General features: G+C 35.0%; 2 protein-coding genes across 2 annotated transcripts; both read right to left on the bottom strand.

The window, feature by feature from the left end:
* Positions 1-357: 357 nt before the first annotated feature.
* Positions 358-20,412, bottom strand: LOC124450303 (cold shock domain-containing protein E1-like). The gene is given in 29 exon segments (XM_047000943.1): positions 358-687; positions 1,201-1,269; positions 1,632-1,711; positions 2,409-2,495; positions 2,689-2,796; positions 3,523-3,666; positions 3,794-3,856; positions 4,118-4,244; positions 4,786-4,865; positions 5,607-5,698; positions 5,761-5,771; positions 5,774-5,872; positions 6,285-6,373; positions 7,548-7,616; positions 7,691-7,738; positions 8,235-8,330; positions 8,713-8,798; positions 9,940-10,189; positions 10,283-10,369; positions 12,105-12,231; positions 12,544-12,641; positions 13,608-13,664; positions 14,027-14,101; positions 14,230-14,324; positions 14,987-15,083; positions 16,223-16,333; positions 17,570-17,920; positions 19,190-19,272; positions 20,402-20,412. Coding segments are annotated over 27 exon segments (2,481 nt in total). The 5' UTR covers positions 17,591-17,920; positions 19,190-19,272; positions 20,402-20,412; the 3' UTR covers positions 358-572.
* LOC124450287 lies at positions 19,869-25,468 on the bottom strand. The gene is made up of 10 exons (XM_047000919.1): positions 25,442-25,468; positions 24,204-24,500; positions 23,230-23,519; positions 22,606-22,744; positions 22,013-22,327; positions 21,481-21,771; positions 21,337-21,412; positions 20,807-21,086; positions 20,665-20,728; positions 19,869-20,303 (listed from the first exon to the last, which is right to left on the bottom strand). Exons 1-10 carry the CDS (start codon positions 25,464-25,466, stop codon positions 20,185-20,187), a joined length of 1,896 nt encoding a protein of 631 aa, XP_046856875.1. The 5' UTR covers positions 25,467-25,468; the 3' UTR covers positions 19,869-20,184.
* Between the last annotated feature and the right edge of the window lie 31 nt (positions 25,469-25,499).

The raw sequence follows: 25,499 nt of genomic DNA, 5'->3' as shown, positions 1-25,499 counted from the left end.
CATTATTTCTACCTTTATGTCTACCTTTATTTCTACATTTATGTCAACCTTTATGTCTACCTTAATGTCTATCTTTATATCTACTTTTATGTCTACCTTTATTTCTTCTTTTATGTCTACCTTTCTGTCTAACTTTGTGTCTACCTTATGTCTATTTTTATGTCTATCTTTATGTCTACCTTTATGTCTATCTTTATGTCTATCTTTAAGTCTACCTTTATGTCTACCTTTAAGGTTTTTATCAATTTCCTTACAATCTCAAAATGTCACTTTAGCTTGCTTTGTTATCGTGGACGATTTTTTATGCGAAAAAACACGTCGCTTTTAACTAAAATACTACACCAAAAACCAAAAAAGTAATATTCAGTTTTTGTTTCAAAATTCATGAATACAATTCGTTATTTCCATTAAAAACTACCCCTACCAAGGAAAGTCCACGGGGTGGAGGTGGTCACGTCACTCGAGAGAAAATTATTACATGCAATAGACAAGAGATAAAATTATTCACTGAAAACTTCAAAAAACCCCAAAGTACCATTGAATCCAACCTACAAACGACAAAGTACATTCATCTAATCTTGGTCTTCCGTGGAAATATTCGAGAAATGCTCGGCAAGGTCCGCAGCTCGTTTGTGATTAAAGCCACGTGTATTGTCAGGCCCGAACGGTTGACGGACTATGGTAAATCTAGAAGGAAAAAAATGACTTGCAAAAAATTTTCCTTAAACAATCTAAACAGTAAGCGTTCTTCAAATTCAAGACATCAATAGTTATTTAAAATTTTCATAAATTTTAGTCAACACAAACCAATAATAAAAGGAGAAAGCAAACCTGTGGGTGTGAGTGCTAAGCAGCGCGTGTTTATGCACTGGGGTGTGTTTATGGATGAGGGGAGGGTACGTAGCCAACCTCGCTAAGCAATGATCTCATGCTACCCACGTGGTAATTTTGAACAACACAAGAGAACAATCAATAACTGCTTCATAGATTATTCTGTGTTATACTGCCCAAACCTTGGCGCGATGCATTTTAAGGACGAACCACAGTGGGACGAACTTGTGATTTGTTGTCAGGTGCATAAGTTTGGAAACTTTTAACTTCACATTTTATGGTTAAAAGTTCGCACACGTCAATTTCCACTTCATATGTGGATTCCGCATATCAAAATTACAACATCACCTTCATAAAATATAAACTTACTTCAGCGACTGATCTTCTCCACTGCAGCCCATACTTCGACGTACGAGACGCTCGGGTCTTTGCCTTCCACTATATTCAGAGAAAGAGATCAAGGCTTGAAAAAATCACGAGCCATGGTAGCATGCGGGTAGCGAATTCTTTGGGCTCGAGGGAGGTTATTTTCGAAGTCAATGTTGAACACTATACACGAAGAGTGTTTGTTTTGATGGAGGATACAACTTTTCATATGTTTGGTTATTTTAAAATTGACAGAAATCGTGCATAGGAACCAGCTTCGAAAAATTCAAATATTCCAGATCATTTTGAATAAGACACGAGCACATAATACTTCAAAAAATAAGGAGCCCTCGACTTCAAAGCATACCACATTGTGAAGAATACACAGGACGATGGTTTAGGAAACTTTCAAAAATGTTTCTAATTTCACGCACCTTACTATAGAAATCTTTGACGCGCTCATCTTACCATTGCGAGCATTGTGAACGATTGAAAACTCAACACTGTCACCAGCCTGTAGAAAACGTCATTAGGCACAGATAAGGGGCTAATTACATGAACAAATCGTGACATAAACGTATGATTTGAGCTGCTAGGAACGAAATCTCATCAAAAGAATAAAGATTCGTATTCCTTACCAAAAGAACGCAGCGGATAAAACAAGATTTAACTAGATAGAGCTGCTCGGATCAAGGATAATACCCTGAGACTGGATCATAAGCCTCAATCCCCTTATCATATCCCCCACTCCTCCTTATTATAAGCCCAACTCCTCCTTACCATAAGCCCAACTCCTCCTTACCATAAGCCCAACTCCTCCTTACCCCCTCCTCCTTAACATAAGCCCCACTCCTCTTTATCATAAGCCCAACTCCTCCTTACCATAAGCCCCACTCGTCCTTATCATAAGCTCCACTCCTCTTTACCATATGCCCCACTCTTCCTTATCATAAGCCCCACTCCCCTCATCATGAGCCCCCTCCCCCTTAGCTTAAGCCCCACACCTGCTTACAATAGTGCAGGCATGGAAATGTACAAAAGAGACACTGAGTCATTTAATGGTATATTCGAGCAATGGCATAATAGAATGAAATGCTTCAGTATGAAAAGTACAATCTTTATCAAATTCACCAAACTTAGCGCATGCTCAGAACTTAGTATTGTCGACATTTCGTCAAGATAAATCAAATGAAACAATGATCTTTCCTTACCTTTATAATAACATCTTCATCGACGACCTCGCTCGTATGGAAAAATACATTTTTCGATTCGTCCGTTTCGTAAGCAATAAAACCATACTAAATAAGAGAAAAAAGTCCTCTCAAATTGTTTATCTATTGAAAGTCGAGTGAAAGTGGAATGTCAACGAGGAGTGAACAGCCAAAGTTAAATGTAAATGTAATAGTGAAAAAACCGCCTGAACTGAAACTGAACTACGTATTTTCGTGGAGGAGACACCACTTCGAATTTCAAACTGTTTTACGACATTACCTCTCCTTTTACAGACTCAACAACAGCTCTCAGACGCTCTCGCTTCGCAATGATCTCGACAGCAAACTGCTTATCAGAGGACTCCACACAACCGATACGAAATTCAACCTCAACGAAAAGAAACGAACAATGAACTTTTGACACAACTGTGCTTGTAAAATAGAAGTTGGATCAAGTAATTACGCGAACAAAAAATGGATTATTGATCAGCGGTAATGAATTTAGTGGGAAAGGGAGGAGGAGGAGGAGTCGGGACCGCAACTCTCGAAAACGACATTTAAATATCACCCTTATTGTTTGGAGGAGGGTGCGCGACCTCCTCTGGATCTAAATGGATTATTGATCAGCGGTAATGGCTTTTAATGGGAAAGGGAGGGAGTCGGGACCGCAACTCTCGAAAACGACATTTAAATACTACCCTTATTGTTTGGAGGAGGATTCGCGACCTCCATGTTCTTGTCAACGCCACCTAATCCTAGGAGTTCATTTGCGTGTAAGGAACTTACTCAATACATGCAATTCAATGTTATCAGTTCAATTCACATCGTTAAATGTATTCGCAATTCAAGCAAATACATTTGGAGATCCGATTAAATCACGTAAAAGCGGGAGAGGCTTGCAACCATTCTTGCAACCATTATTTCAACGGGCATTTATTAGAACCCGAAGAGTTTTTTCCCTAGACGTCATTGCCGGCATGCTGGTGCACCAATTGAAAATATTTTCAAGTAAAATTCCTTCGTTCGTGACACCCACATACGTCTTCCTCCATAATTATTTCTTGCCCTGGATTAAAGTTTGCTTGTTAGAATTATTTCTACGTCGACCTAATACCTTTTCCCCACATTGTAGTACAGTTTTCTTGTCGAACAAACCAGTGATGCCGTAAGGTATGACACAAACCGAATCTTCGTCAAAATCGTTGGAACTATTCGACGTGTCGACGATATACTGAATGAGACCTTGGTATTCCGGTTGCTATGAAAAACGTACATGTTATTCATGTTTTACGAGAACATACTCCTTCATGTTTTCATGCGCAATACAAACATCAATAAGGCCATGCAGAGTGGATTACGTTGGTGGTAAAACCGCTGAACATTACCTGTGGACCTGCACGGCGCAGCGGTCGAATGATTCTTCCCTCGAATACTTCAGATATTACAGACTGCAAGATACAAGTCATTAGGAACGTGTTTCGAGGTTGAGAGAACATGCATGCTATATATGAAGTTTTTGAAACAATTTTCCTAGGTTAAAAAGTAGCAAGAAAATGTTTTCAATCTTCCTTGTTTCTACTTGATTGGAGTAAAAAATGTTTAACTTGCCAAATGTCGTATACGAGGTCACACGAATGGCAAGTTTTTATCATCAAAATGATGCGCACTTTCTTATATTTAAGCAATTGAACTTTACTATGACCGAGTACCTCTCGTTCGATTGTACCGCTGGGCAGTTTCACCACCTTCTCAGCAGCGACTTTCCCGCTCTTCGAAGAAGTTTTAAATTCCACCTCGTCACCGACTGCCAGATCATCGATATCGCCTTCAAATTCGCTGTTTTAAAATTTTGCAAGTCTGACGTTATTTAAAACAACACATCTATCTTATTTTAATTTATTTGAGTTTCATTTTTGCTGCAATTTGACAAATTCACACCCGTATTTGACAATACTCGTTCAATGAAAGTACCAAATGCTTATTTTTTGTTTTCCTTGCTATGTTGCATTGCCAACACACTTCGCTCAAAATTGAAAATAAATACATTCATTTAATCATTTCAAAGGTGTTCAAAAGGACACAATTCTTTTCTATAAATTCAACTAAATGTTTGACCACTCAAAAAGTAAAAAGTTTCACAAAATACAGTAAAGAAAAATTATCTGAGAATATAGACCACAGAAAATTTAAGACTTGGCAGTGAACACAACATTATCACCAAAATGCGTCAATTTTTCAATATCTACTTGTTTACAAGCACATTTCTCCTGCAAGCCAATAGAAATAACGAAAGTCAACTATCAACTATTTACCTAAGGCTGTAATTGTCAGTGTAATGCGTCGGAAAGAAAATAGAATAGGCGAAAATTCAACTTACGTAAAACGAAAGAAAATATCCTTCTCGTGATCAGCGTATTCAATAAATCCAAAAGTGTCCTTCAACGTAGCGATAAATCCCTAACAGGAATTAAAAACACAGTGTAAACATTCCCAAAAGTAGCTAAAGCATGTCAACCGCATGTAAAGTTCTACAACGCAAATAAAAAGGCTATAAAACACAGGATTATTTTAAACATGAGAAACGACATAGATCATTCTGTTGCATTAAAAGCATTAGGATGGAAGCCACTAAACTGAAACGTAAAAAAAAACAATAAAAAACAAAATCAGAAGTCGTGTTTACATTATTCAACGAAATGGAGACCAAAACTACTCAATGATCTGTTTACATATAGCAATGAGGTGACAAACTACAAACTTCGGAACATTTCAAATACTTATTGTCTACCACCACCGCGCGGACAAATATCGTACAAAAAAGTTACATGTAGGAGGGAGCATAACTCTAGAATTATATTCCTAAGGAAACTAGAGACAGCGAAGGCTTCTCCTCCTTTCAAAGCAAAATCGCTACTTCCTTGACAACAATTCTAAATACTAAACTTATTTGACTGCTAATATACGTAAGCTCGTTAGTCAGTCAATGTGATAGTATATTCTCTCAAAATTTTGTAAATAGCTTTAAGTTCTCTATGTGTGTGTTTTTCATACGCCCCCCTTCTCCCCGAACGGATGAAAATCAGTTCCGTTGTCGGACTCAGCGCGTGCGTAAATAAAGTTCTTCTATCAACCTATTCATCTATTTAATGCTATTGAGTAACTCCGTAGTCAAAAAAAGCTAGTTACGTCATCACGTACCTGATGCTTGACATCACTATTGCGTTTCACAACAGCAATATTAACAGCCATTTTGTAACCAGTCCTTTCGCTGACAAAATTTGAAACTCGACCTGTTTGATAAAAGGCAAAGTAAGATGGACATTCGTTTTCCAACTGCAAATGGTAGACATACCTGATCGCCAAACTTGGGAACGCTACGAAGATCCGATTCGGTTTGAAGCAAAAAGGGCAAGGTCACTTTCTCGTCATCCACAAAACAAGAAATCAAACCACATTCACTGTCTCTGTTTTGTAAAAAACAACGAGCTATTACTAAGCACTCACTTTTGATTTTAAAATGTTATATACTCATTGTATACTCCAGTCTAGTGTCTTCATCAGGCGTGATCTGATGTTGCAACTTGAGTCCCTATATACTCTAGTATAGTGTCTTCATCAGAAGTAATCTATTGTTAAAACTTGAGTCTCTATATATTCCAGTCTAGTGTCTTCATCAGGAGTGATCTGATGTTGAAACTTGAATCCTTATATACTCCAGTCTAGTGTTTTCATCGTGAGTGATCTACACGAGTCTTTATATTCTCCAGTCAAGCCTCTTCATAAGGTAGTGTCCTGATGTTCAATTTTGAGTTGTCCAACTTTCAGGAGATATGTTATTAAAAGAAAATTGTGAGAAAAATAATGTTAAAAACAAACCTCTCACGTTCGCCTTTTCTTGGACTTCTTCCTATCCATGTCATTGACTCACGTTCAATCACACCAACGTACCACTCATCCATTGACGGCTGAAAGAAAAACAGTATAAAACACGATCAAATATGGAACGCAGCACTACGTATCCTCTTGTAATCCTATATGTACAACACAAGTATTCAAAACAACAACTTTATCCTTCAGCAATCCCTTGTGTACACAATAGTATGAATACAATGGCTATTTTATTGGAATACTGCAAGTAAAGAATAACTATAAAATATCCTGCCATATACTTGTACAATATGCAAGCCTAACCTTGACCAACACCTAAACCCAATCCTAACCAAGTGTTGGGCAGTCTTTATGGCAGGGTATGGTATAATTGTGGCCACGGAAACATTCAAGCAGTAATGTAAGCAGTAATATGATTGGTTGATACACTAGGGTGAATATATGATTGGTTGATACACTAGGGTGACTACATGATTGGTTGATACACTAGGGTGACTATATGATTGGTTGATACATAATGGTGACTATATAATTGGTTGATACACTAGGGTGACTATATGATTGGTTGATACACTATGGTGACTATATGATTGGTTGATACACTATGGTGACTATATGATTAGTTGATACACTATGGTGACTATATGATTGGTTGATACATTATGGTGACTATATGATTGGTTGATACACTATGCTGACTATGATTGGTTGATACACTAGGGTGACTATATGATTGGTTGATACACTAGGGTGACTATATGATTGGTTGATACACTATGGTGACTATATGATTAATTGATACACTATGGTGACATATGATTGGTTGATACATTATGGTGACTATATGATTGGTTGATACACTATGGTGACTATATGATTGGTTGATACACTAGGGTGACTATATGATTGGTTGATACACTAGGGTGACTATATGATTGGTTGATACACTAGGTGACTATATGATTGGTTGATACACTATGGTAACTATTTAATTGGTTGATACACAAGGGTGACTATATGACTGGTTGATACACTAGGGTGACTATATGATTGGTTGATACACTAGGGTGACTATATGATTGGTTGATACACTATGGTAACTATTTAATTGGTTGATACACAAGGGTGACTATATGACTGGTTGATACACTATGGTGACTATATGATTGGTTGATACACTATGGTGACTATATGATTGGTTGATACACTATGGTGATTATATGAGTAGTTGATACACTATGGTCACTATACCTGGAGAGTTATGTTTCCCCGTGGTAAGATTCTCACACGAATCGCATTCAGCCTTCCGGACACGTGATCCTGTAAACGCGTTTTAAAGCTGTAGAAATCAGTCAGTCGACAAAAAATCTCAAAATGCATCTTTTTTCACGAACCTCGACGACACTGAACTCCACTTCATCGGAAAAGTTGATTTCTTGTTCCTATGGAAAATAAAACAGCAACTGCATCACGACAAGCAATAATTTTGAGACGATCATACACTAACTAAGGCTTTAAAGTAAATGATTTGAAGTCGGGAGTACCGTTGCATGTGTGTAGTAGATCGTCCACGTTCGGGAAATCTTGAGAAGGATTGTTGTTGTTGATGTTGACTGATGTTTCGACAACCTAAGCGGTAGTCATCTTCAGAGTGAAGCCTACAGCGAAGGTTGTCAATACTCTGGTTATACGGCTGACAGTCAACACCAACACCTAAAGAACTTCTCAGAACTTCACTAAACCTGGACGATCTTCATCTACAAACATTTAACGATACTTTAAACTAACATCAGCAAAGCTACTTTCTCCATCGATTTATCTTGACATACTTTCACTGGCACATATCGAGCTTTACGTAGCAAACGATGTTCTAACGTGGTTAGAAGAGGTTGATTTGAAAGGTTTTTTGCTTACGATTGCCATAATAACAAAACTCACCGCATCAATCAACTCGCTGAAATGAAAGAATAATCTTGTATCTCTATCGCAACATTGAATGAAGCCATAGCCGTCTTTCAAAGCCGAAACAAATCCCTAACAAGGAACAAAAAATCGTGTATTTAATCACATTTTACCACCAACAATTTTTACATAGCTCTTTAAGAAGGAAACGAATTTAAGTCGATTCTCTGCACTATAGTTACAAATCAACAATCATAAAATAAAAATGCCCAATGCCAATGCCCATGGAGCACAATGTTAGCGTTGTCGAAAATAAAAGGGGATTAAATGTTTTGACGGAGAGTGGACAAAATACTCATAGATGGGGAGGGGAAAAGTTCAAACCATAACTCCAAGCAATTAACATTTGCCATCACCGTGATAAAGGTAAACAATTTCGCGCAAACTTGGAGAAATGGCTTCCTCATGACGCAGTCTAAACACTAGCACATGTAAATGAGAATTAAAAACCTACTCTTTCTCTGACATTGCATCCATTGCTGCTTTCCACTTCCTTGATGAGATGAATTTCCGTTGCTCTTCTTAAAGAATCACGCCGATCTGCACGAAAAGAAGAGAGATGTATCGCTTGACTGAGTGGCTAAAAGATGGAAGTATGCTTTATACTCCCGATATCATGGGGAAAATTTGTTAATTTCTTTCATTGTATGGACATGTTGCTATATCCAACTGGAAACACTCAAAGGAAAACTACAGTTTGAAAGCTTGGTTATTCTGTGAGGTACAAACACGTTTGGTATTTTCTTTAAATGTTCAGACATCCAAGTTAAGCCAGACACCAGAACATTTAATCAACAATAAGGAGGACAACGAACTAGTTTAAAACAAAATGTTACGTCTAAACATGGTAATGCCTGAGCAAAGGAAGACTAGTGGAAGTTTTAAAGAATTATGTTGATGGAGCAAGCCTCACCCATTGTTACAGTAACGAAAATATTTTTAACTAAGATTAGATATGAGGCTGTAGTAAAGTAAAACTCCGCATATAAGAGCCTAGATTTTAACAACCAATTAGGCTAACATTTCCGAAGGAAACTTAAACTGATCTAACTTTATTTATACTAGATATCTCTATCAGTTCTGAACAGTTCTTACTGTAAAGATCATCTCTTTTTGATCCAGTGTTACTGCAGAAAGAGACCTAAACTAAACTAACTTTATTTAGACTAAATATCTCTATCAGTTCTAAACTTTTCTTTCTAATGATCCAGTAAAGATCATATCTTATTGATCCAGTGTTACTACTAAAGGAAACCTAAACTAAATTTACTTTATTTTTACTAAATATCTCTATCAGTCCTAAACATTTCTTTCTTATGATCCTGTTAAGATCATATCTTGTTGATCCAGTGTTACCAATGAAACAAACCTAAACTAAACCAATTTTATTTATGTTAGATATCTCTATCAGTTCTAAACTGTTCTTCCTAAAGATCCAGTAAAGATAAGCTCTTATTGATCCAGTGTTACTACAGAAGAAACCTAAACTAAACTAACTTAGTAATTTAATATTTATATTTTAAGTACGATTCCCGCCTGGTTTATCGATCGTAACTTTATCTATATATACTAGATATCTAAATCAGTTTTGAACTGTTCTTCCCCTAGATCAACAAAATCATCTCTCATTGATCTTGCACATGTTGAAATAATACCAACAGTTACAACAAACCATATTTACCTGTAGCAATTTTAAAACCAACAACATCCCCAGTCAAGACGGTGAACTCCCCCAAGACATCTTTCTCCCAATATGGCAGCTGTGAACTACCATCGCTTGTGTTGTACAATATCACACCATTTAACGGTTCCTGTCTTTTTGTCCGACAATGTACTTTCTCGATGGTGCCTTGAAATGTGTCTTTGCTAACATCATCAAACTTCACTGTACCTTCTGGTAGACGCTCCACTGAGACTGCAACTTCTTTACCCTGTGAGCATGTGATTGACATAAGTACAGACGAGGGAAGGGGTAGAGAATGTCCGACATTGAGCAATGGCTACATAATACATAACTAACGTACATATCTATTTTGTACAACAAACTGGACATCATCTCCTATCAACAAATCACCAATATCCCCAAGAAATTCACTGTAGTGGAAAAATATCTAAAAGAAAAATATAGTATAAAACTTCAGTAGACTTTTTGCGCGAATTGCACTAAGATATACAGAAATATTTTCTTTGTTTCAAGGTGAACCTTTCTCGATTTATCTGAGTAAAATGCGAGACTTTACAAAGAGGAAAAGGCAAGTCTTTAATTTTCACCTTGATCAAGCTAAAGGTTTAAGCCCGGGAGCATTATTACATGTTTGTGCTTACGTAGATGTAGCGTCGTAATAATTGGCCAAGTTTTTACAAACAAACTTTACGAATGTTACATGTTTGTGCATACGTAGATGTAGCGTCGTAATAATTGGCCAAGTTTTTACAAACAAACTTTACGAATGTTACATGTTTGTGCATACGTAGATGTAGCGTCGTAATAATTGGCCAAGTTTTACAAACAAACTTTACGAATGTTACATGTTTGTGCGTACGTAGATGTAGCGTCGTAATAATTAAGTTTTACAAACAAACTTTACGAATGTTACATGTTTGTGCATACGTAGATGTAGCGTCGTAATAATTGGCCAAGTTTTACAAACAAACTTTACGAATGTTACATGTTTGTGCGTACGTAGATGTAGCGTCGTAATAATTGGCCAAGTTTTACAAACAAACTTTACGAATGTTACATGTTTGTGCGTACGTAGATGTAGCGTCGTAATAATTGGCCAAGTTTTACAAACAAACTTTACGAATGTTACATGTTTGTGCGTACGTAGATGTAGCGTCGTAATAATTGGCCAAGTTTTACAAACAAACTTTACGAATGTTACATGTTTGTGCGTACGTAGATGTAGCGTCGTAATAATTGGCCAAGTTTTACAAACAAACTTTACGAATGTTACATGTTTGTGCGTACGTAGATGTAGCGTCGTAATAATTGGCCAAGTTTTACAAACAAACTTTACGAATGTTACATGTTTGTGCATACGTAGATGTAGCGTCGTAATAATTGGCCAAGTTTTACAAACAAACTTTACGAATGTTACATGTTTGTGCGTACGTAGATGTAGCGTCGTAATAATTGGCCAAGTTTTACAAACAACTTTACGAATGTTACATGTTTGTGCATACGTAGATGTAGCGTCGTAATAATTGGTTTTACAAACAAACTTTACGAATGTTACATGTTTGTGCATACGTAGATGTAGCGTCGTAATAATTGGCCAAGTTTTACAAACAAACTTTACGAATGTTACATGTTTGTGCGTACGTAGATGTAGCGTCGTAATAATTGGCCAAGTTTTACAAACAAACTTTACGAATGTTACATGTTTGTGCGTACGTAGATGTAGCGTCGTAATAATTGGCCAAGTTTTTACAAACAAACTTTACGAATGTTACATGTTTGTGCGTACGTAGATGTAGCGTCGTAATAATTGGCCAAGTTTTTACAAACAAACTTTAAGAATGTTACATGTTTTTGCGTACGTTGATGTGGCGTCGTAATAATTGGCCAAGTTTTTACAAACAAATTTTACGAATTTCCAAACATAAACTTGTTGCTGTCGTCAGCTACCACAAAAATACGTCAGTTGAGTGACGTGACTGTTTGCAGACTGAAAATTTCCAATCCTACTTCAAATGCCAATCAGAAGTCATCGTGTGTAAAATAAATTACAAATGATCAAATCGTATACATAAGTGAAATAACAGATAGAACTCATTTTGCATTGAACAATAAATTATCAATATTGATCTACAGTTAGCAACTGCAACGGTCCAAACACAAACCTCGTTCACTTTGTCAGCTCTGTCGATGAAGCCAAACGATTCCTTGAGCGAGCAGACAATTCCTTGAACGTAAACAGGAGGCAAAGCTTCGAGCAGCAACAACTCCACGGCACAGCATTGTCCATTTCTATAGAGGTTTATGAACTGTAGCAGTGCATCAAACAAACAACTATTTGGACAAAGCTCGTAAATTGGACGTGGTTCGTGTAAATAATAAACTAACGTTCATGTTATAAGCGTTAACCAAAGCGTTTTCCTGTGTGAGGTAGCATATCAAAACGCAGAAATAAGGAGAAAGACTTCCCCAAAATAGAAAGAACATTCTTAAGACTGCGCATTCATTGCTTAACCACGTAATGTACTTCACGCGATGAAGCACGTGATACAATTTAGAGAAACAGTACAAGCTTTCGACGCTAAAGCAAAGAATATAATTTACCTTTTGTTTTCCAGGATGTAAAAAGACACAGTATCACCTTTGTAGATGTGAGACTTTGATAAAACATCAGCTTGATGATATGGAAGAAAAAACAATTCCTAAAAAATAAAGGAGCAACGGTTCGAATCATAAAGATCCACCCCCTGACCGTGCAGACCTGTATTATGCAATGATCTTAAACTCCACCTCCCTGACCGTGCAAACCTGTATTATGCAATGAGCCTAAACTCCACCCCCTGATCATGCAGACGTTTACTATGCAATGATTTTAAACACCACCCCTCTGACCGTGCAAACCTGTACTATGCGATGATTTTAAACACCAACCCCCGACCGTTCAGACCTTTATATTGCAATTATCTTAAACTTAACCCCCCTGACATTGCATACCTGTATCATGCAATGATCTTAAACTCCACCCCCCTAGCCGTGCATACCTGTATATTGCAATTATCTTAAACTCCACCCCCCTGACAGTGCATACCTGTATCATGCAATTATCTTAAACTCATCTCATCTGATCTAAACCTAATCCCATATTGCAGTATAATTTTAACTTATCAAGGGCGAGAATACAGTGGCACTAGAATAGCCTCGATAATTGTGGGGGTGGGGAGGGTAGTCAAGGTTTATGTAGGAATGCATGTCAAAAGCCTAAAATTAATTTAATACGGCAAAATATGCATAGCAAGCTTTTTATGGTGTGGAGGGAACGATCAAAATCCAAAAAGGAAATAAGGGCGAAAACCTGTTTCAAAAAGGATGAAGGAAATGTCAATAATTTGCAGGCAGTAATCTACACTTTCCCTTATCGTCACGTCACTAACTTTCTTGCCTGTTTCAATTTTGGGATTTTTGCCCAAAGCAACTATTTTACCCACTGGTGTGTTCTGTACTTATTACCCAATCCATAAATGTTCGATACAAGATGTTGAGTAAAAAGTTTGATACTTTTTATATTTTACATTAATTCTTCTCTCAAACCCCACCCAAAAATGACTTAAGTATTAAAGTTAGCCACGTAAAGATGCATAAAAAATGGAAGAAGTTCAAACAGTACTTACTCCGTTCACTTCATAACTAACGCGACCACATTCGGACTCGCCATTGCGAAATAACTGCTACAAAATAATGATGAAACTTTTTCGAAAACGACATCACAAACATTCAAAGTACAATAAAACAACAGGAATACGCAACTCAAAAAATTCATACACGACCATTAACAACGAGTAATTTTAAAGCAATATGCATAATGAACAGTGGTGTAGCAAGCATGATAACTGGGGGGGAGGGGGTGAGCACACATCCATATATTCCACATATGCATGTCCTGCCGTATTGAGATCCATTGTGTTACATGCATAAAGACGTGCATAGATGAATTTGTTATCTACCCACCCCTCCGCATCCCTTAATTAACGCGTTTGCTTCGCCACTGACTATTACATTTTCCCAGCTAATTGATCACGATGAAAATCACCTGTTTGGGGTAGCTGTGTCTCGACAACCTGGCCTCAACTTCCACTTTACCAACAACTCTTTCCTCGCTCTTTTCCTACAATGGAAACATAAATGGATGATTCACCAGACGATTTCTCAATTTCTCGTAAAACTTTGTAAACAAGGATGAACGTGCATACACGGCAAGCGTCAAAAAGTACACAATGTGTGAAGATCACTTACTTCAAATGTAACAGAGCCTTGTTCCAACTTCACCACTCGACATGCAATTGGTTTACCCTTACGAGAATCTGATGTCACTTCAAACTCCACACAGTCTAAACAAAAAAAGATTTCATCGACTGTCAATATCAATCGAAATGTTCTTTACACATTAGATTATAGCCCAGAGCAGTGGCCTTTGCAATAGCAATAGAGACAAAGGGATAGGCGGTGGGGGGTGGGGGTGGGTGGGGTTTGCAGATGGGTGAAGGATTACAGTGTGAAATTCCCCAACAAGTCAATGATCAGTGGTTTGTTCTGACTAGGTAAATAAACAAAAGTTCTGCTTCGTTTTACCCTACAATAAAACAAAGACTATACATGATTTTGAAAAGTTGTTTTATAACTAACAGTAACTTTTGGACACACTTCTTTTGCAGACAGAGTCCTTCAGAGTACCCATCACATTCACATTAAAAAGACAGAGCAGTGCAAGCTAGAATAGCAAAGAACACCCTGATACAACATCGTGAAGGCACGTGAATGCCACGTGTTGATAACATGTACTGTGGTGGGATTCAGATGGTGGGGATCAAATTTTAAAAGTATACAAACAAACATATGCCCTGGAATCTCCATATAACTCTCATGCCTTGAGGATGAGCTTCCAATATGTGATAAAGTCTCCACCACTGATTATGGTAGGGAGTGAAAAGTCGCACACATAACAAGTAATATAAGAGTCGTTGAAGGGTGAAAATAAGCAAAATTTACAAACCACCAAGTTCCAGTTCACTTGAATGTCCTTTGTACTGACTGTAATGAAAGAACACACGAAGATCCTGTTCAGCACACTCAATAAAGCCATAACTTTGCTGCAAAAAAACATGCATAAATGTTATAGAAGAAAGACTGAATGTGCTTTTAGAGGGGATGAACTTAGAGAATATAAGAATAACATTATGGAAGATGTCATTAATACACATGTTGATGTCAAAGCACTCATTGCTGGTCAAATGTAGTACAATACAGTCAAATGTAGATGAATGTATTCAAATGTGGTTGAATGTACACAAAAGTAGATGAATGTATTCAAATGTAGATGAATGTATTCAAATGTGGTTGAATGTACACAAAAGTAGATGAACGTATTCAAATGTACATGAATGTATTCAAATGTGGTTAAATGTACACAAAGTAGATGAATGTATTCAAATGTAGATGAATGTATTAAAATGTGGTTGAATGTACACAAAAGTAGATGAACGTATTCAAATGTTCAAGAATGTATTCAAACGTGGTTTAATGTACACAAAAGTAGATGTATGTATTCAAATGTAGATGAATGTTTTCAAATGTGGTTGAATGAATTCAAATGTGGTTTAATATCCTCAAACAGGGTGTAGATTAATATTACACAAATGGGCATGAATTTCAGTTGAAGGTATTTTCACAATCTTAGGGTAAAAATTGATACAATATCTGTCATGTTGGATTAACGTGCCTATGTGCGATAATGGGACTTGATATTAGAATTATCTTAAAACATAGATTACTGAGGCAAACAGTCCGAATGGAAGTTTCAATAGAAAGCTTTTCAAATTGACCAGAACAAAAAATAAGACACCAAACAGTGCAAAACGGTTACAGCTTCCTCTACAAAGGCTATTGAAATCAAAACATTTTGGCAAACTTTTAGATATCATGCAAATACACTTTTAGATGAACAAAGTGACGTATTTCTTGTGTATTAAAAAGTTTTTCGGTCATAGATAAATTTTTTACTTCTTCATTGTACATCTTATTCTTATCTTGCAGGAACTTACTCTACAAAAGCAACACCTTTGTAAAATGACAGAATCTGCAGCAAACTTTTGCATTTGTCAATGTCACATAATGATCCATGAAAAAATTTCAAAAAAGTCGAGAACCATTTTATTGCAGTAATTTGGGTCATGGACCAGTGCATAAAAACTCCATACTAAACTGACTTTAAATTGTTAAAATAACTTACACAAAGTTTTTCAATGACACCTGTTTCCCTGTGTCTTACATGAACACCATTTGAAAGGTAATGGTCACCGATACCATAGTCCTGAGACCCATTTGTTCGCATCAAATGTTTCTAAGTAATAAGAAAACATTATAGAATGTTCTAATTAGTAAGAAAACATTATTGAATGTTTCTAATTAGTAAGAAAACATTATAGAATGTTTCTAATTAGTAAGAAAACGTTATAGAATGTTTCTAATTAGTAAGTGAATTTTAGTAAGAAAACATTATAGGATGTTTCTAATTAGTATGAAAACATTATAGAATGTTTCTAAGTAGTAAGAAAATGTTATAGAATGTTTCTAATTAGTAGGAAAACATTATAGAGTGTTTCTAAGTAGTAAGAAAATGTTATAGAATGTTTCCAAGTAGTAAGAAAACGTTATAGGATGTTTCTAATTAGTATGAAAACATTATAGAATGTTTCTAAGTAGTAAGAAAATGTTATAGAATGTTCCTAATTAGTAGGAAAACATTATAGAGTGTTTCTAAGTAGTAAGAAAATGTCATAGAATGTTTCCAAGTAGTAAGAAAACGTTATAGGATGTTTCTAATTAGTATGAAAACATTATAGAAAGTTTCTAAGTAGTAAGAAAATGTTATAGAATGTTTCCAAGTAGTAAGAAAACGTTATAGGATGTTTCTAATTAGTAGGAAAACATTATAGAATGTTTCTAAGTAGTAAGAAAATGTTATAGAATGTTCCTAATTAGTAGGAAAACATTATAGAGTGTTTCTAATTAGTAAGAAAACATTATAGAATGTTTCCAAGTAGTAAGAAAAGGTTATAGGATGTTTCTAATTAGTATGAAAACATTATAGAATGTGTCTAATTAATAGGAAAACATTATAGAATGCTTCTAATTAGTAGGAAAACATTATAGAATGTTTCTAAGTAGTAAAAAACATTATAGAATGTTTCTAATTAGTAAAAAAACATTATAGAATGTTTCTAAGTAGTAAAAAAACATTATAGAATGTTTCTAAGTAGTAAGAAAACATTATAGAATGTTTCTAATTAGTAAGAAAACATTATAGAATGTTTCTAAGTAGTAAGAAAACATTATAGAATGTTTCTAATTAGTAAGAAAACATTATAGAATGTTTCTAAGTAGTAAGAAAACATTATAGAATGTTTCTAAGTAGTAAGAAAACATTATAGAATGTTTCTAAGTAGTAAGAAAACATTATAGAATGTTTCTAAGTAGTAAGAAAACATTATAGAATGTTTCTAATTAGTAAGAAAACATTAACAGCAAAATGAAATGAAAATAAAATTTTTCATAAACAAAAAGCAGTAGAAAGTACCTTCCACGAGTCTGTTGCCATGTTTGACTCACCAAAAAGTGAATTCTATTTGTTACAAAGGCTGCCAGCAGTTTAAATGATAACTTTTTGCAAAATAATATATATGGTATATGTATAAAAATTCTCCTCTCAATTTTCCTAATTCACCGAATAATATAATCCATTTGCTGCACAAAAACAGGAGGCACAAATCTGCTGTGAATAGTTTAGATTGTTCTGTGTAAGCTATGACTTGCCAATATGAAAGTTTCCTTAACATGGGCTGTGCAAGATGATATGGATTTGGCAGCTTTCTCTATAGAATTTGAATTGGCGTTTCCTCATCTTTTTCTGCTTTGCAGACATTTATTCCTAGCAAATAACCAGAAAAAAGTAATTTAACACATTTCTTCAAATATATCATTTGCTCATCATCTAATAACATGGGACATTCAATTACATGTTTTGACTTATCAATAGTGCTGTAGAATATTTATTATCAAGAGCAGCAGTAAACAATCAATAGCACAACATGTATATACATACTTTGTAAGAAAAGAGAAGTGTGTCAGATTGCAACAGACAATGTGCAACAGTTTATACCTGTTACAACAGACTATCTGTTGCACAACATATACATTTATTTATTTAAATGTCTTCTTATCCAAATCATTCAAACTTTTCTGGAATTGAATGTGCATTAATGCGACTTGAATATTAACAATTGTTAAGCAGTATAAATAAATGCTATTGTCTACTGGAGCTCTTGATTCTTCCTTCAAGTTAATGAATATTTTACTGTTATACTGTAAGGTAAAATAGCATAATTGAATGTTCAATCTTCTTCAGTGATGAGCGAATGGTGTAGCAGCATAACACGGGAGTAACAAGAGACAAATCCCACAAAATAATTTACAATAGTGAATAGTACGGAATCAAGACACTGCACTGGATTCCTTGTGATAAAGACTTTAATTGTTATATACAGCAACATAGCTATTGTAATTATACAAAAGATCAATCTACACTAAGACTGGAACAGATAAGGACTAAGTTTCGACATTAAATCAATTTTCACAAGACACTAACCACAAGACAAAAAATATGTTAAAACTTTCAACATGAATCACATCACATAAAAGCGACTCATAATTTTGAAGTCAAACATACAATTATCATGTCCATATAAATCAGACAAAGGACACGCATTTATTTGTATCTAAGTCGAAGCACATCTAAAGTAATTTTTCAATTTGGAAATTCAATTCTGAGATGCACTTCTTGAAGACATCAAATATCAAACGAAAAAGTTTTTCATGAGAATATCAAATTGCTTGTCAGTCTTTGTTTCTTAATTTAATTCAATAGTGGTCATTTGAAGAAACCAAAGCGTATAGTTTTAATTAAATTGGATGCCGCAAAAGCAAAAAGCAAAAGGAAGAATACGAATAGCACACAAATACAGGCAAGGAGAATATTTTGCCGTCTGCTGAGTCTTTGTTAATCGGCTTTGTCTCGAAACATGGTAACTAATGATTGTCAATTTAAAAGGTAAAATTAACGCCAACGGAGTACAAAGTGAACAAAATTGTAATGAAATATTTAAGAACTGACAAGTGATGTTGAAAAAGAAATCAATACCTTTTTGAGGACAAAATTTCGTCCGTTGCCACAACACTATCCAAATTTTTACAATCCGCCATATTTCATGACATCAGTGAACTCTTGAAAGTTGAAACACCGGGCACTTCCGGTCATCTGTAAATGTGACGTATTAACCGGAGATACTCGTGAGAGGGTCGGCTATGTTTTCCGTGACTATTGCCTGATTCGCTGATTCGCACAAGTCTTCGATACCCTCATAAAGATACCTTCATGTTTCGCTGTAATTGCTCTGTATTTTCGTATTTGTAACAAGTTGATATTTTCCGTAAATAAAGCATAATTCGAAAGCAAATGTAAATTATGGCCGCATTTAAACAGAGATCAATCTTTCGGTGGTGTTTAGGCCGGTGTAGAAAAACGAGGAGAGGGGTTAACAACAGACTATTCATTAACGATTAACTTGAAACCACTCGGCTCCTTCCTTAGTATTCAACTAAAGGAGATGTTTTGCAATCGAGCTTTCTGAAACATACATTTTTCATGTTTTTTAACATTTCGAGTCGTTGCTTCCAACCCTTTCATCTTCTTCGTTAATCACTAATATACAGCCAAAGTACAACGTAAATTAAGAGATGACAGTGCGCACATATTCATACATTTTTCACAAACTCCAAAATACATAAATGCATAAATTACTTAGCATGCTACGCCACTGTTTGTTTGTAATTTAACTTTATTTCTTATTTAATGTATTTAGATAAAAAGTATTACAGCCATTATCCTATTTCAAATATTGACTACATCCTTAGTCTAAAAATTTGATGTTATGTTCCAAACTGTTTTCAAATATTGTTCAGAATCACTCACTCTCGTTCTCTCTTACAGTTAAAAAGGAAATAAAATTTTTTGTTTAATTATATTCTTTTATAGTACGCTAAATTTCAGAAAACGTCTTATAATATCGCGTAAAAAATTCAACTTCCCCCATTTTTGAGAATTTTAGTAGCCGTCGAATGACTACAATACGCAGTTCACTGCACGGTAGCAGAGTTTGAATTGATCCTAACAAAAAGAATGCCCAATATGACAAGAATAATGACCAAAACAGCAGCTACAGCTGCACCAGCAATAGCTCCAGTGTTTCCACCGTCTACAAGATAAAAACGAATGACAAATCATAACATTACCAACAAATGTTGTCTTTCAGCGATCATTTTTCTAAAGCTGAGGGTGTAACCGCTCTCACACCCCATGTATTCATCCCTGTTAACTATTCATGATTTATTTATGTATAAATTAGGTTTGCAACGCAATAAAATTAGAGAAGAGGTACATAAAATCAATAAGGCAGTTATTTGTTGAAATTAAATCGGCTGTATCATCAAACAAAATTTATATTCGTCGTTAAAAATTTTCAGGCATTTTACTATACTGAAATTTGCTAAGATCTTGAATCATTGCACTTTAGACATCGATAAACTTCCCTTAAGCTATTGAAAGTAAACACAAACCTGAAGACTCCTGCTTTTGGGCTGTTGTTGCCACTGGACTCCAGTCAGTGGAATAATAATCACCCTGAAACGAAGTGAACATTTATATTTGAATAAAAATTGCAGCAATCAATGCAGATAAAATGTATAAAAAACATCGCACCTGATCATTAATGAAAACGCACTGAAATATTTTGTAGTTAGTGCCAGGCTTTAGCGGGCCATTATAATAATTTTCACCATTGGAACGCCGTGTTGTGGTTTCACCGTCACCAAGTGTAAAATTAGGCTTAAAGTCTCTGCGAGAGACTACAGCAGCCATATACGGCATTGGTTGTGCGGAAGATATGGCCTTAGAATAAGTCACTAAGTCTGTGTTTTTAAAGTTAGAAGGCAATCGACTCTCTTCTGTGACATTTTTCATCGCGACTACATAGAAATATCTGCAAATTGAAGGCATATTTTTTAAAATACATGCATAACCTCTGCTTTTGTTAATCGTTAAAATATATGTTATGCATGCATCCGAACTGCCAAAGAAAAGCGACGAGCATCAAACCTTTACCCACAGAGATATTTAGACTACTTAAATCCCACATAAAACCAACTGTCCTATACTTAGACATGAATCCAAAAAACTCAAAAAATACTTTTAAGTTCCTTTACAATACATTCAGTAAAGCACATAGTTACCGGTATTCAAAATTTGGATTTTGCAACAAGTAAGTCAACGTATTTCCAATCTGCTTGGTGGACAGTTCAGGTGCCACTAAATAAATAAACTTGAATAAATTTATCATCTTAGTCAAACATGTACAGAATCCATAGACAACTTACATTCATTTGTAAATACCCATGTACCATTGCTGTAACATCCAGATCCCACTATTGTAGAAGCTAAAACACGAACATAATATTTTGTCCCTGGTTTCACATTATTTATGTCCAAACGCTGTTCCTCGATCATATACTTCATTGAACAGGTTTCATTCTCCAAATGTGTAATACAAACAGTGTAACTGACTATCTTTCCATTTGTTTTGTTCTTATCTGGTGGCTCCCACGTAACTGATAACGATGAACTGCTTAAGGCGACAATTTGAACATTTAAAGGTGGACCTTCGGGAACTAAACGAAAATAAAAACATATGTTTTAAAGATTTATGTAAAACATTAAAAACACTTTAGAAAGAAGTCCTAAAAAGTGTGCACTGTCATTGTTAACTTAAATATAATACAGTATAAGAAAAACATGATTGAAATAAATGTCGAGCAGAAAAGATTTGAGCTTTCAAATGTCGTCTATGGCAATAACACCATTAATGCAATAACAGCCGATATGTATACACAAAAACTGATATGAACTCACCATCTTCAGCAGTTCTAAAAGTAGCTGTAGTTGATCTACCAAAGCCTTCAGAATTGCCAGCGGTTACATTAACTTTATACGTTGCGTAAGGAACAAGATTCGTAATGTTGTACGGTTTTTTGTCAGTTACCTCCAAAGTTTTATCGAAAACAATCATAGTATCCTTTAGCAAAATCAATACATATCTTGTGAGAGGATTCGAGATATTTGTACCAAGTTTTACACCAGTGTTTTGGGGATGTTTCCATGATATCTCGAGGTACGTCGATGCAGATTTGGTTGCAATGAGATCTGTTGGTTTGTCTGGGAGTAAGTCTGCACGATAAAAGAAAAATCTACAAATTGAACCATGTAGCCCTTAAATGAAATCAGTGTTCTGCTTTTCTTCAATAACACGTGTTAAACTTAACTGCATGTTGAAAAGGCTTATTTCATTAGAGAAAAAATACTAACACTTCAGCCTTCATGGAAAATTGTTCACTTTTGTCAACTAACACTTATTTAATTAATTCTCAGAGAAAAAAACTTTATATATTGAAAAATTAAGTGCTTACAGTGCAAAGTAAACCTGGTATATTTTTTCTACCTCTTACCTCCACCACAAATTTCAATTCGTAAACACGGTGCACCAACAAATTTCAATGGAAAGATTCGCAAAGCTTTTGATTTAAGGCCACCAGAAAACTTTTCTATAGCCGCATCATTGTAACCATTTTTGTTTCCTAGATAAATCTGGAATAAAACAAAAAAAAAGTAATTTTCGTGTATTTGCAGAGCAAGGTTAGAGAAAAAGCAGGTTTGTTTAACGCAGTCCAGAGGAGAGTAGTTTATGCATTCTCTATGTATCTCTTCAAATCATGTACATAGCTACAATTTAAGGTTTATAATCAAATTCAAGATTCTTTCGTAGTGCTGGAGTAACCAAGACAATCAACACAGTGACGTAGCTAGCCCATTAATTTTTTCGTGCTATATGTAAATTTTTCAGTGCTCACTTACTGTAAAAACTATGGATCTCTAAAGAAATGAATAATGATAATGATCTGAAATTTACATAGAACCAGAATTTTTCGTGCCGGCTACACCACTGAATCAACATCTGCACACAAGATTGTATATAAATAGCAATTTAAAAGTTTACTTAGTTAATAACTTCATTCCTTTTTTAAATTTCCCATTAAATTTATAGTATACAAATCCGAAAATTCTACCGTTACCTTCTGGGATTTTTCAGATTTCCAGTTCACACCATCAATGTTTGTCTGCAAATGATATTTAGTTACAAAGCTTGAACTTGAACTGTCACCAAAGATTGCGATAACGTTAACTGTATAAAGACTTGGGAAATTCAGTTGAAAATAATGATTGCCATCTGCAGCAGGTGCACACCATGAACTACCACTGGATATTCTTGCTTTAGAAGCATTACGACTCTTTGGGAAGGCAGTAAACCAAGAATCTGGGAATATTTCTGCGTTTTTTAATAGAGGATTATCACAAACATGACCTTAAATAGAAAAGGAATTTGTTAAAATGCATTAAAACATTAGAACAGGTTAGATTTGCTAGAGAGCAATGATGCAAACCGATATTGTTCTCCATTCACGAAAAATCGTAAAAATTAAAAATTGTTTTCTGAAGAAAGAAAAAGAGAGAGTACACATGAAGTTTTGGAGGAATACGACTGATTTTTTATGCTTTTATTAAATAAGGTTTAATTCCAGCTGGAATCAAGCAGCTATGACAAGAAACCGTACTTATCTTGTCAAATAACAACAATACGGTAGCGATATAAATTCCATTAAAGAGTGAACGTTAATCATCGTGCAGAGCAATGACAATTGGACATTTTTTGAAGCACGAAATGAACTAGCAAGAAAAAAAAATTTAATTCCCAGTATTCGCAGCAACCCTGTCTGAATTATTCATTATCCAAGAGTAGCAATCGTTTATATTTTGATATATTTGTAAAAGAAGAATTGTGAAATTCTCCAAGCAGCGTAAAATACAGTGACACTACTATGACAGATGTAAGTCTTGATGATAGAGGTAAGTCATGATGCTTAACAAAAGACAGATATAAGTTGAGAACACAAAAGTAACACATTTATTCCTTAAATTCTTCGCTCAAAACTTCATAAGAATGTGTCCTACAATACGTTAACACAAAAAATTGAACGAGAATGCTTACATGTAACGTACGAGTATTGAGAGCAATCATTATTTTGAGTGATAGCACATTGGGATAAATCATTCACTCGAGCATCACATTTGACATTTCCAGGTATAAACGATTGATGCATCAAAGATGATAGTGACATTGAGCCTTCCACAGATGCTGCGGTAGGATAACCAAGTTGTTTACAAATAATCGTCTTTATTTTGTGCAAAAGACCTTTGTTGCAAATGGTGAAGTTTCTAAACTTGGTAATAACATTCACGACACCTTCGTTCGGAAGATTCGACTTAGACAGGCGTACATCCATAACTACACAAATTAAAATTATTTTTTCCTTTAATTATGATCATGGCACATATCTTAAAATGAAATCTGTGTTTTTAGAAGCGGTTTTATGAACATAAATATGACAAATCCCGTCCATGAATAAAATATATACACGGAGTTTGAATATTAGAAAAACACAGAAGATGACAATAACTTAAAAAAAATTATAGTCAGAAAGCACTTAACCAGAAATGTTTTACACATTCTGATGGACACAGTATCTTATAGATTTACAGTTAAAGTTTATATGCACTGTTTTGATTTTCATTTTTAAGTGACAATGAACTGCAGCAAATAAGTTGAACTGAGAACTTTACTTTTGTGTTGTAAACACGAATCACAACAAAATGTGTCCAAGTGGTATGTGAATCATTAATGAAACCAGAACAAATACTGTTTTTACAGGTGAGCGCTGCATTTAGCTTCCCAATTCATATGAATTGTAATGAATATGTCTTTGTATATATATGTATATATGAAAATTCTGTAGTGGGAATTCATGAAAATAGGAATACAAATGCAATTGTAAATGTCACTTTTGGCCTACATAGAATGACCAAAATATTTTAAAAATGAAATAGATTTGGTAAATCAAAGTGACTGGAATAAGTGATGTTTCCATGAACAAAGTTTGCATTAACAAACTAAAAACACAAAATTGACCAAACCTTTAAACTGAAGCAAAATATTGAAAACACAAGTTTAAATGTCACATTATATAAAGACACAAAATTAAACCATACGAGATAAAACTATAATTTAGTTAACGATACCCGACGAAAATTCAAATTTGTTTCAATTTTTCTAAATTGATAACGTACATAGTTTAAAAATAAACACCATACCATTGCGCATTAAGGTCAAAACTTGTCCCGAAGCGCTTAAATCATAAGCAAAATATAATCTGCCTGTATAATACTTACGATTGCAAATTTTTCTGTATGGCATACTTGTTTCGTTACATTGATATTCAAAGTAAAG

Source organism: Xenia sp. Carnegie-2017, unplaced genomic scaffold, assembly GCF_021976095.1.
Source record: "Xenia sp. Carnegie-2017 unplaced genomic scaffold, XeniaSp_v1 HiC_scaffold_24, whole genome shotgun sequence".
NCBI classification, from domain to species: Eukaryota; Metazoa; Cnidaria; class Anthozoa; order Malacalcyonacea; family Xeniidae; genus Xenia; species Xenia sp. Carnegie-2017.
Note: the sequence above shows the minus strand (reverse complement) of the source record. Positions and strands in the feature narration are given on the sequence as shown.